We start from the raw sequence: 13,456 nt of genomic DNA, 5'->3' as shown, positions 1-13,456 counted from the left end.
TGAAATAGACGTGATAGTTTAGGCGCTAACGTCCGCGCCGCCAGGCCGAGCGCGCAGGCTCAGTGGCCTCACTTCTTTATGGTCAGAGGGAAGTTCCAGAGCGTCGGCACGCCTGGACCGGGAACTCTATGGTCGGGTGGGGTGGAGACGGGCGTCCTATAAAAGGCGTACGCAGCGGGTGCTGCGTCCCTCTCCCTGCGGCGAGACCCAGTTCCTGCTGGTGCCAGCGCCATGGGCCGTCGTCCCGCCCGCTGTTATAGGTACTGTAAAAATAAGCCGTACCCAAAGTCCCGTTTCTGCAGGGGAGTTCCTGATGCCAAGATCCGAATCTTCGATCTTGGTAGAAAGAAAGCCAAAGTGGATGAATTTCCACTGTGTGGCCATATGGTGTCAGATGAATATGAGCAGTTGTCATCAGAAGCCCTGGAGGCCGCTCGGATCTGTGCCAACAAGTACATGGTGAAGAGTTGTGGCAAGGATGGCTTCCATATCCGTGTGCGCCTGCATCCTTTTCATGTCATCCGCATCAATAAGATGTTATCATGTGCTGGGGCTGATAGACTCCAAACTGGCATGCGGGGCGCCTTTGGGAAGCCCCAGGGCACTGTAGCCCGTGTACACATTGGCCAAGTTATCATGTCAATTCGAACCAAGGTCCAGAATAAAGAACATGTGATTGAAGCTTTGCGGAGAGCCAAGTTCAAGTTCCCTGGCCGCCAGAAGATCCACATCTCCAAGAAGTGGGGTTTCACCAAGTTCAATGCTGATCAGTTTGAGGATATGATAGCTGAGAAGCGGCTCATTCCTGATGGCTGTGGGGTTAAATATATCAGACGCCGGGGCCCCTTGGACAAGTGGCGAGCACTCCACTAGTGAGAAGTTTGTGCTGTGGCATCAACTTTTCTCAGGCTTATGCCTAAATAAACTAGATAACTGCTTTTAAAAAAAATTTAAAAAGAAGAAGAAGCCATAGTTCAATCCATATAAGTGAAAACCATCACCAAAGGAAAGTAGAGAAGAAAAAGGGATTAAGGACAGTCTTAGAAAACACATTTGCATTAAGAAAGGAGGAGAGGAAAGAGAAGAGTGTGAATGAGATGAGTAGTCAAGCATGTAGGAGAACCAGAACAAGTAATTACAATAGAAGCAAAAAAGGAGAGCATCAAAAAGAATATGGTTCAGCTGTGCCATTAAATCAAATTTCTAAGTTACAGGCAACATTCTGAAGCTTCCTTCCCAAGCAAATTATAGACAATAGCTACTTAACACACCTTTAATCTTGTAAGCAACATTAACCTCAGCGATGGATCTTTGAGTCCCAAAGAAAATAGAACAAGATCAAACCAAAGATAAGGATATATGCAAAATACTATATCTGTCACCTATTCAGATAAATTCAAGAAAAAAATTATCAAAAATATACCATGGACAAGACATCATAAGTGTTTCATTCCTTCCTTTTTGTGTTCATTATTATGCCATAGGAATACTACACTTCTGAAGAAGATCAATCTAGTAGACCACAACCAAGCACTGTTTGCCTATTCCATGAACTATCCTTCCACAAATTCAACACAGGGAATATGCTGGAAGCTTTCCTTGTATTCTGTTGACATTGTATGAATACCAGTGAGGGGCATATAGGCTGTCCATTGATTATCACTCATTCTTGACAGATGATTGACCTATCTTCTTTTCTAGTCATATATGTCTCTAATGCAGCCTTTATATCACTTTTAACATGTGGCAGCCTGCTTATACTCATCAGGTGCCTCCCCAGTCATCTTTTAATTCTGAATTTCAGTCTGTTGGTGAATTCCACAACTCATACAACATTACTAAAAGACTGGTGTTTAAAAAGATGGGCTGTAGTTTCAAGGAGAAGTTTGGGGTTATTCAAGAACTGGCCAATTTCCTAAAGGAAATCCAATCCAATTTCCAAATTTCATTCAATTTTGGGTCCAATTAATTCTTCATTTGCAGTGTCTCTCAACCAACAGAATGATAAAAGGATAAAAATGAGCAAAGGATTAGGAAAATGAATTCCCTGACAATAAGAGGCAAGCTGAAACACTCCAACATCACAACCTCCAAGCCAAAGATCAGGATTCTCAGGGGAAGAGATGCAAAGAACTGAGCCTCTTTGGCATGATGATAGAACCAGAATGATCTCTCTCTCCCCTCTCTGCCCCCCTCCCCATGTCTCTCTCTCTGTCTCTCTCTCTCTCTGTCTCCATCCCTCTCCCTCTCTCTGATTCATTCGTGTTCACAAAACAAATGAATAGAGCTTATTGACCCCAAGTTCAAAGCAATTTGTCTTCCATAAACCTCTCAATGAGCAGCATTTCTTGCCACAACTTCACCTTCCTTTTCTAGATGCTGCTCTGGCAACTTCCATTTTAAATACTGAAGAAGCAAAACTGCTAAGGTAAGCCTGAATGGCATAATAATCACTCTGCCTTAGTTCCAGCCCTGGATAAAAGCCAAGTGCATAGGCCATTCCAAAATTTCTAGTTAAGTTTTACAAAAGATGCTGAGTTATCATGGCAAGAAAACCCTGAGAGTCAATCTAAGGAGAAGGAAATAAAGTGGTCTTCACCAACCCCCAGAATGACAATCAGTGTGATATTTGCTCACAATTTCATAACTTTAATTTGTTCTCAAAATGCAACTCACCTGAATATTTGGCATAACTAGTCTTGGGAGACTATTGGTATATTTCCTGTGGATTTATGTCTAGCTTTGGAAAAAAAGGGCTTATTACTGACTGCTTTGCATTTCTCTTATTATTAGGTAAAATAAGTAACTGAAGAGTTCTATATCACTCTCAAGTTGTTTTCATATTTAACACAGCATTGTGCAAATGTGACTTTTAGGCCCATTGCTTAACTTGTGTTTTCCTTTCTGTAGAGCAACTACCACACCACCAGGGCTTCTTTAACCACTCCTGTAATAACAATCATATGGTTGATTTAGTTCCTTCCTCTGAGAATGAACCAATCACTTATCTCAGCTGTGAATAATTAATGATCTGTGCAATTTCTTTCCATCAGATTCCATATAATCAAAAGGTGAGTAATCCACAAGCAACCTGGAAAAAACATAAATTTCTCTATGTAATTTACAAGAGTAAAAGGGTAAGGAGACTTCCTCAAGGGCTTTACTTGGGGATGTCCAGAATTTAAACTTGACTCATGTTTCACTTTTTAAACTGCTTTTATTTTAATTTGTTTTCTCTTTAGTTCCATGGTCCTCTGTTCCTCACTATGCTGTTTTTACACCAACATTAAATAGGTATTGAGAATACTCTCCATTATATTTAAAACTGATGAAAGCGAAATACAGGGGAAAACTCCAGAATCAAAGGAAATTTTTTAAAAGCTCAGAGAAATCAAATTCATAGATTTTCTAAAATGAAATTTGAGCAAAATTCTAATTCAAGTTATTTGATGGAGGTTATTCATTCACCAACTGTATATTTAACATCTTAAAATGAAAGCAACAGGGGAAGATAGGATTTGCACCATCTCTAACCCATGACACATTCATTTCAATTCAACAAGCATTTATTAAGTGCCTACTATGTGCCAAACAGTGCTAGGCACAGAGGATATGAAGAAAGAAATGAAACTTTTTCCTCAAGGAAGTTTACATACTAATAAGGCAAAACAAGATGCACACAGAGAAGTAAGTAGTAAAAATACACAAAGTAATTTCAGGGCTAGGAAAGGAAGAACACTAACAAGGGAAGGGAGGGGATTAACAAAGGCCTTCCACAGAAGGGGGCACTTGAGCTAAGTTTTGGGAGGAGTTAGGGATTTTAAGAGGTAGAAGTGAGGAAGGAGAACATTTCAAGTTTAGGAAATTGTGCAAAGGCAAAAAGATAAGAGGGGGAATTTCATATGATGAGCTATATTGTAGGATGAGTGTGTGTAAGGAGAAAGTAAAAGGAAATAAATCACTCTGAAAGGGCTGGTTGAAGCCAAACATGGAAGAACTTTAGATGCCAGATAACTTTGCTAATATTAAATAGTTGATAAATATGTATTAGGTTGTTGTTGTTCAGCAGTATAAGTTGTGTATGACTCTTTGTGACCCCATTTGGGTTTTTCTTGACAAAGATATTAGAGTAGTTTGCTATTTCTTTCTCCAGTTCATTTTTTACAGATGAGGAAACTGAGGCAAACAAGTAAATGACTTGCCCAGGGTCACACAGGTAGTACATGTGTGAGGCCGAATTTGAACTCAAGTCTTCCTGAATCCAGGTTTGGTGCTCTATCCACTGAGTCACCTATCTGTCCCCATACATTTATTAAACACTTACTTCCAGGCACATAGGCCCTGTGCTAAATGCTTGGGAAACAAATACAAGAAAAAATAGTCTTTGCCCTCAAGGAGCTTACACTCCAATGGAAGAAGATAACATGCAGAAGGAAGATGAAAAGTATGGTGAGAGTAAGGGATAATGTACCCGGCATAAGAACATGATGGAGAAGCTAAAGTCCAAAATTAATGCAGTTGGGTCGGGAATGAGGAGATCTCTTTGTCTTTTATCTTAGAGTCAATAGAGATCCACTCAAACTTACTCATCATGGAAGTATTGTGGTCACAACGATTATTGTTATTTCTACAACAGCCAACCCTTCTGAGTCTTCATCACTCCTCCATCTGCTCCTCTTTTCCAGAGTCCCCACTATTCTTCCTTTGATTGACCTTTGAAAACAAGTCATCTCTCAGCATCAAGTCACTATCAAACCTATCTCACTGCTCACCTAACTTGTCTGTAAAGACTAAGGTAAAAGACTTCAAATTTCCAAGTCCAACCTGAGTCTGTGTTTCATTTCCCTGACCTAAATCCTGAAACGCACCTACCATTACATTATCATTTAAAGTATATTTATTTTTTAAATAACAACACTGAATTTACATTTTAAAATATTCACTTGCTTTCGGCACACTGATTGAATACCCCCTCCTTTACAAATCCTCATGATACCCCACCCTTTTTTTTTTTGCCCCTTCTCCACCCTGTGAGGATAGGATAGAGGTGTAAGAAAGTAGAAACATGTTCTTCTTTGGTAAAAGGAACAGTACTTGTGTTTCTCTTCATTAGTTCTCAGCCAGAGATTCAAGAAATAGAGGGAACTGAGGCAGGACACCAGCTTGGGGCAGGAGTTCCTCCAGGCCTGAAAGGAAAAGGAACTACCATCCATCAGAGGCCGGTTATGTCACATCAAAAGTCACTTGGGGGACAGCCTGAGGCAAACAGAAAATTAATTCCCCAACATGGGATAAAATTGGGACAGTTTTGGCATCCATCTCTGAAGGGAATCATAATCAAAGGGGGAGGAGTCAGAAAGTGAGCAAAAGGTGAATATAAGACAAATGCCCCAAAATAAAACAAATAATAAATCAAATTTAGTAATAAGACAAAGTACCAAAAAAATCTCTGGAGGAAGAAAACTCAGCTAAAAATCTTAAGCCCAAGCAGATAAGCCAACAGTGAAATTATTAATAAAAGAAGAAAATATAGCCTCCAGATCATTTAAATGAATCTTAATATCTATGAATAAGTATTGCAGGGCAAAGGAAAATGAATACACACTTGATAATCCGGTGTACTCCCAAAAAAGAATAGACCCACACTGGGATGTTTTCAAATTGTTCAAGAGATAAACAAAAGTTATAAATGTAGAATTTATAGCCTGCACAGTAGAAATAATTGGCAGAATACAAAACCTTGAATCCACAATGGCAAATCCCACTAAAGAAACAAAAGAGAGAATAATTGGGAATGAAAATACACAGAAGTGAAGGACAATCTGGAAAAAAGAGAGTCAAAAAGCAATAACATTACAATAAAATATGATCTCTATACAAACTATTTCATGTATGTCTGATGCATCCACATATGTGTGTATAAAATTTCATATCAACCTACCATGGAAGACTTTTGGGTTTTGAATCCAACTCCAAAAATGACATATGCTTGGTATTTGAACTCTACCAGTACCTTTTACTCATCTTGATCAAGCCACCACTAGGCCATTTTGTTTCCAGATTATGATCTCTGATCATAGGATGAAAGTTAAAGAATTTCTTTGTTCAAATCTCATTTTTGTATTTGTAGCTCATATGTATCTTTCAGTAACTATTGTTTCAAAACCTTCCATTAAAATAATGCAAACAAAAAGGTGATAATGATCACCTGAAACCATGAGTACAAATTAATTTGTTGTTAGATATACTGACATTCTTTGTTTACCGAGGGAAGTATACAGTTAAGATGCTGATCACACTATCTTTTGTTCAGGGCATTGGTGTTACTTAAAAAAGAGGAATACTGTTCTTGCATTAAATCAGTGCTTTCATATCAAGTTTCTTAGCCTCTGTTGAAAGTGGGATTAGGAACTGACAAAGGACTTGTCAAGCTTTGCTTTCCCTTGGGTAGACCAATTCTTATATTATGTTTGCCTTTGAAAGATTTTTTTCTATGTTAAAGAGCAGTTCCCACATAGATACTTCAAAAGATGTAATGTCTGTTTGCTACCCTTTCAAGAACAACAGAGGAAGCCTTGAAGCTGTATGAATCATAGAATAGCATTGTTTTATATAAGCACATTGCTTATCACTTTGGAAATGCAGTTCAGTAACTGAAGGAAAAATTAAACCACATTGCAGTAGATACCTGGACCACTTTCATAATAACTAAAGAAAAAAGATATAAATAAATTATTTGCTAGTAATTTGGGTTTGAATTTGCATTTCAATTGTTTTTTTAAGTCTCACCTAAATTTTGGAAAGTATTTCTTCCTCCCTATGAGGTCATAAGGTTTACTATTGAAGAAGCAGTGTTCATACTGGCACCTTCAGTCAAGTGTATGATCTTGTAATGAAAGTATAATGGAGGCTATATGTTGTGGGAAAAGCACTGGTTTTGGAACAAAAAAAGAACCTGGGTTCAAATCTTGGTCCAGCTACTCACCACCTGTGTAAAATAAGACAAGTTACCTACCCTCTCTGACTACAGTCTTCTCATTTATAAAATGAGGTTAAACTAGAGCTCTTCCAGCCCTAAATCCTATAGTGAAATATTTTCAATACAATAATGATCACTAAAAAAAAAAAACAGGAAGGGGGGCAGCTAGATGGCGCAGTGGATAAAGCACCAGCCCTGTATTCAGGAGGACCTGAGTTCAAATCCGGCCTCAGATACTTGACACATACTAGCTGTGTGACCCTGGGAAAGTCACTTAACCCTCATTGCCCTCCAAAAAAAAAAATTAAAAATAAAAGAAATGAACAGGAAGGGAAGAAGGAAGAGGGGGAGGGGAAATGAAGTGAAGAAGAGAGGCAAAAAGGGAGGGAGAGAAGGAGGAAGGAGGGAAGGGAGGAAAGAAAGAAGGAAGGAAAAGGGAAGGAGAGAGGGAGGGAGGGAAGAAGGGAAAAAGGAATCCAGACAGCATGAAATGAAGAGGGACAAGCTTGATACTTAGCAATTAAAATATTCCCTTTAAACTTAGAAATGTAGACAGCCTTATTATTTCCTCATTGTGAACACAAAATTTATTCTTTCCATCATACTGCCTGGCACACATTAGGTACTTAATAAATGCCTATTGATTTGACTTATTTTAGGGTACCAAAAAGTAGGAAAAGAGCTATAAAAGGAGTGTATATTTCATTTAAAAGGAACTATTATATGTTAATCCTTGATGTACACATTAAAAAAAAAAAATTTGGTCAAGGGTAAACTGTAAAATATGGGCCAGCCCACATGGACAGATTCCCTGGGCTCCTTTGAAGAGAAGATATGAGAAATTTCAATGACATACTTTACTTAGATTAAGATAATTTTGCTTGAGATTGGTCCACATGCTGCCAAATATGGATAAAAAGGGGAAAATTCAATCAATTATATGGATGTATTTTTCCTTCATGCTGAAAAATATCTAGATGTTTCCAAAGCAACCCCATCAAAATTAAATCAGGCAGACCAAAAAGTAAACAAATAAACCAACTGATTTGAGAATGTTGTTTGTATTTTCCAAAACTATGTAAATAAAGTTTATATAAATTGAAAGGATTATTGTCATATAAAACTCAGGTTGTTCAAAATGACTATAATAATATTAATTTTTGCCATTGTTGTCGGGTTATTGTTAGAAGGAGGTGAAGGGTAGTCAAGGCATAGAGTCATGGCATTTAAAATGAAGAAAAGACTTAGAAATCATAATCTTAGAAATTCATGAGAACCTTAGAGAAGAGCTCAGAGCTATTGGAATAGGAATCTTTTAATAGTACCATGTGGATCCATATCATAGAAATGCAAACAAATCCATAAAGATGGATTTCAATTTAGGAATGGCCTAGAACACATTGAAGATTCTAGCTCCTAGAAAGTAGGCAGCAGAAGATCATTCATGTAGGATTAGATGCAGTACTAGGGTGCTGCCATAGGCTAGCACAGAACACAGATAAAAGAATGGGTTGGACCCAAGAGAGGACATAACGAACAAGTTTGGACTAAAGCTCTGGAAAGGGGATACAACACAGTAACAAAGTTAGGACCAAAGGGATGTTAAAATAAAGTGGAAAGCCTAGATCAGGATATCCACAAAAATAAGTATCAGAATAAAATATGAATCAGAACTCAGGCAAATAAACAAAAATTAATAAATCATAAACAGGGCAGAATCTGCTCACACAGTACTGTGTCAGCTTTTGCTATTCATTTCTCCCAAGCCTGTGAATGCCACCTGACATTTTGTCTTCTACAAATTTTAAAAAAAATGTTTGGGGATCAATCAATAATATTTAGGTGGCTTTGACCAACTAGTTTATCCTCACTCCTCTCATCATGATCTAGGCCAAGAAAAAGATGGTTGTGATATAACCAATGCCTTGAAGTCAATGAGATCAATGTGAAGCAGGACTCAGATCTCTAGGCAGACTACTCTTATCAAGTTGAGAATAGCAATATACGTGTGCATTGCCCTCATTGTCATTGTACTTGGTCAGTAGTAGAGCTTGGCTATATGTTTTTTTCTCTGCTGGTCCTGCCACTGGACAAGGATTCCTGTTGCGCTTTCCATGGGGACACCAAATTGAATGTAAGATTGTGGGCACTCTCAAAACTCAAGCACACAGACATATATGCATTCTGTAAGACATTTGGGCTAGGACTTCTCCAGCTTAAGGATGGAGCAAAGTGTCAGATGCTTGGGCCCTCACCTCACCCCCTCTTTAAAACCATTTAAATGTGTACAGTAACTTTTCTATTATCTTATCTCAGAGCCATTCCTTGGATTTAATAAAAAGTTGATTTGCCTCAAAAGGAAAAAAAGATAGAATAAGGGAAGAACAACAATTTTTTTTAAATGAAACCAATCATAAACTAGTGAAAGAGTAGGGGAAAGCCAAAAAGCAAAGACATTCAAGGCACAAGTAGTCAGAAAAGATATCTTTAAGACAGGTTTCCTAGATTGGGTTGAAGGCTTTTTTCCTGTTTTTTTGAAGACAATACTCAATTCAATTTGATTTAGCATGGATTTATTAAGTACCAGTTATGTGCTAGTGAATGGGAAGAGGAAAAGAGAATAAATATTTCTATAAAAGCTACTATGTTCCAGACACTGTGCTAAGTGTTTTAACAAAAGTCTCATTTGATCTTCACAACGACGTTTCAATTTAGGTACTAGGTGTTGTTCAGTTGTTTCAGTCTTGGTTGTTTCTCTGTGATCCCATTTGGGGTTTTCTTTGAAAAGATACTTACTGAGCAGTTTTCCATTTCTTCCTCTAGCTCATAAGGAAACTGAGGAAAACAGGATTAAGTGACTTGGCCAGGGTCACACAGGTAATAAGTATCTGAGGCTGGATTTGAATATAGGTCTTCCTAACTCCAGACCCAGCACTCTATCCACTGTGCTACCCAGTTGCCCTAGATGCTATTATTGTCCCCATTTACACTTAATGGAAACAGGTGAAGAGAGGTTAAGTGATTTGCCCACAGCTATTAAGTGTCTGAGGTTAAATTTGAACCTAGATATTCCTGACTCTAGACCCAGCACTCTATCCACTGTATCACCAGTTGCCTCAAACAGTAACAAAACCAAAAAATGTTTCCTGCCAAGATCCATTCTACTGGAATAGAACCTATGAGCATGGTCAACAGGTAGTAAGCAAATATTTGAAAATATTTAGCTGAGGTGAGACTGGAAAAAGACTTTTACAACTTTTTCATGATGCAAGCTTCACTTTTTGCTATTACTTGGTGTTTCTAGAGCTGGTACCTTCTGCTTTAAGTATAAATTTTTATAGGCTTTGGCTGCAGGTCTCAGAGGTCCCAGCCAAGACCCTGGGATCAGATGAAGAAAGTGGTTCAATTGCAGAGTATAAAGAGCTTTAGTCATCTAGGATTTCTTGTGAGGCTGATGCAATGTCCTCAAATTATCTCCTGTTGTAGAAGTCCCACATGTGGTGTCTATCTTTTTTTTTTAATGGGAAGATTGACCAAGTTGATGGAGTAAGAAGAAGCAGTACAGTTCAGCTCACCTCAGTAACTATTTCAGTAAAGATCAAGGAGTGATTGCGAAATCCAAGGATAGAACACAGCAAATGAAAACACATTTCTAGCCCAGATAGCAGAAACAAGAACTAGCCAGCAGCTGCATCTATTGCATGACCAAAGAGCTGAAATGCAAATTCAGTGTAGACTAAGAAGAAGACCCACTAGGCACTGGGTTGACCTATGTTCTAGGATAAGAAGTGTTTGTGAAAGCAGCAGACATTTGGCTAAATATATCCTAAAGGGATATAAACCAGCCAGCAGCTGTGTTGTGCTGACCTCAGAGCTAGAATGAAGATAAAGCATGGACTAAACCTATGGCTAGGTATTGGGCCAAACAGTAGGTATGATCCAAGCCAAGGAGAGGTGGAAATTTTAGCTCAAAGCTGACCTGGGACTGTTGTTGTTTGTCCTTCATTCTCAAAGAGGACCCTGACATCAGGGAAGTGATGTCATGACTTGCAGTGAATTGGATTTAACTGAAGCAGGGCTATGCCAAGTCACCAGCCTCACTCCCTCCTCTGGAGTCATCTGGGTTCAGGGGCAAGATATAGATCAGAATGACTGGAGATGGTCCCAGATGCAATGAAAGACCTTGGCCTTTTTAAAATAAGGTCTTTCACAGGTCTCAGTTTGCCTGAAGCAATATCCATTAAGTGATTAAGACTAGGTAAGAAACAAGGCAAAGAATAGCCTCTCTTACCTAGTCAGAAAGAAAAATACAGTCTGTACCATCTAGAGGCCAAACAATGGCCATATGAGATTTGGGCTAGGACCTACTGTTGACCAATCAAAGAGAGCCAGAGTTATTTGGGTTTAAGGCAAGATTCTTAGCCTGTAAAACTAAAGACATCTTGTGAGGTTCCAGAAATCATATTCCTTTGGGCAGAGTGACCACAGGTAAGGGTATGATTCCCTATGTGGAGGGAGAAGAGAGGAAAGAAGGGGAGGGGAGGGCAAGGCAGAGGAGGGGAGGGAGGGAAGGAGAGAGGGAGGGAAGGAGAGAGGGAGAGGGGGGAGGGAGGCAGGCAGGCAGGCAGGAAGGAAGGAAGGAAGGAAGGAAGGAAGGAAGGAGGGAGGGAGGGAGGGAGGAAGACTGGTGTAGAAATATATTTAACTTAGGGGCAGCGAGGTGGTACAGTGTATAAAACCTCCTGGATTCAGAAGGACCTGAGTTCAAATCCGACCTCAGACACTTGACACTTACTATGTGACCCTAGGCAACTCATTTAACCCTCATTGCCCAGCAAAAAAAAAAAAAAAAGAAAAAAGAAAAAAGAAAAGAAATCTATTTCACTTACCAGTGAAATAGAAGGAAATGTGGGAAAAGGAGGGGATGTAATGAAGAGGGTAGATTCAGAGAAAGATTAATCTTAAACACGATAAACTCTAACCTCAGAGAATGCATTGTAAAGAGTACTTTAAAAGGACAGAAAGGTTAAAAACCTGTGATTGGACTCTGAGCCCTAGCTCTTTCCCTAGAAAGAGAAAAGGAGAAAGATAATAGAAACAATTTTCATCAAACCTAGAGTACTCATGCTGAGCAAACTTCTCTCTCACCAGTCTTCTTTATAAAGTGGGTCAGGGAGCAAAAAGAATTTTGAAGAAATAGAAAATAGAAGAAACAAATAGTGATCAAAATTTTAAATGGGAATGAGATTAACTCACCCACAAAATGGAAGATGATAACAATATACTAAAAAGTTGGATCCAACAATACATTCTTTAAAAATAAAAAACATAGGGGGCAGCTAGATGGCTCAGTGGATAAAGCACTGGCCCTGGATTCAGATGGACCTGAGTTCAAATCTGGCCTCAGACACTTGACACTTACTAGCTGTGTGACCCTGGGCAAGTCACTGAACCCCCATTGCCCCACAAAAAAAAAAAGAAACAGAGGGAAAAGTGAAAATTGAAAGAATCTACCAGTCACCTCCTGAAAGAAACCCCAAAATCAACACTCCTGAGAACATCATAGCTAAAGCCCAGAACTTTCAAATCAAATTTTAAATGCTGTGAACAGCCATAATGAGTTTAAATTCTGAGAAACCACTGTGGATATTCCTCAAGATTTAGCAGCTAAAAATATAAAGGAGCAGAGAACATGGAATGCAATATTCTAAAAGGCAAAAAATATTGGCTCACAACCAAGAATAAATTACACAGAAAAACTGACTGTGAGGAAATTGATGTTTAATGAAATAGTGGACAGTCAAGCATCCCTGATTGAAAGAATAGAGCTGAGTAGAAACTTTGAAATATAAATACAGGTATAAAGACAATAAAAGGGTCAATGCACACAAACAAGGAAAAAAGACTCTATAGTGATGAAGTGTTCACATTCTAATGAGTAAAAGGGAGATGATGTAATATGGGAGTTATTTTTGTTATACTGTAATAATCTCAAAAGACAAAAGGGAGGGAAGGGTTGTTGTCTTTGCTTAACCATTTATTGCAAGGGATACATTTTTAATTTTTTCCCCTGCTGTGGGGAGAGGGTAGATGCTGGTTAGTTTAAATATAAAAGCAAATGAGATGAATTACAAACTAAATCATCCAAAATAAAGGAGGATACAGTATAAAATAAACTGACCCTAGGGGCAGCTAGGTGGTGCAGTGGATAGAGCACCAGCCCTGGAGTCAGGAGGACCTGAGTTCAAATTTGACCTCAGACACTTGACACTTACTAGCTGTGTGACCCTGGACAAGTCACTTAAGCCCAATTGCCTCACCAAAAAATAAATAAATAACTAAATAAACTGACCCACAGCTGTTCCAAATTGACCCAAAAATGGAAACTCAGTTTACGAAGGATCCTCATTATTTAATTATCAAGATAATCTAATAAAGCCCCAAAAAGGATCAGATGTAAGTAGCAAAAAAGAAAGG

General features: G+C 38.6%; 1 protein-coding gene across 1 annotated transcript; it reads left to right on the top strand.

Moving 5' to 3' along the window:
• The first annotated feature begins 231 nt into the window (after window positions 1-231).
• On the top strand, window positions 232-873 carry LOC122735145 (60S ribosomal protein L10-like). Its single transcript, XM_043976485.1, has one exon. The coding sequence runs from the start codon at window positions 232-234 to the stop codon at window positions 871-873; it is 642 nt and encodes a 213-aa protein (XP_043832420.1).
• Window positions 874-13,456: the final 12,583 nt, after the last annotated feature.

The sequence above is a fragment of the Dromiciops gliroides genome, chromosome 1 (assembly GCF_019393635.1).
Source record: "Dromiciops gliroides isolate mDroGli1 chromosome 1, mDroGli1.pri, whole genome shotgun sequence".
NCBI lineage: Eukaryota > Metazoa > Chordata > Mammalia > Microbiotheria > Microbiotheriidae > Dromiciops > Dromiciops gliroides.
This window is presented reverse-complemented; position numbering and strand designations above follow the sequence as displayed.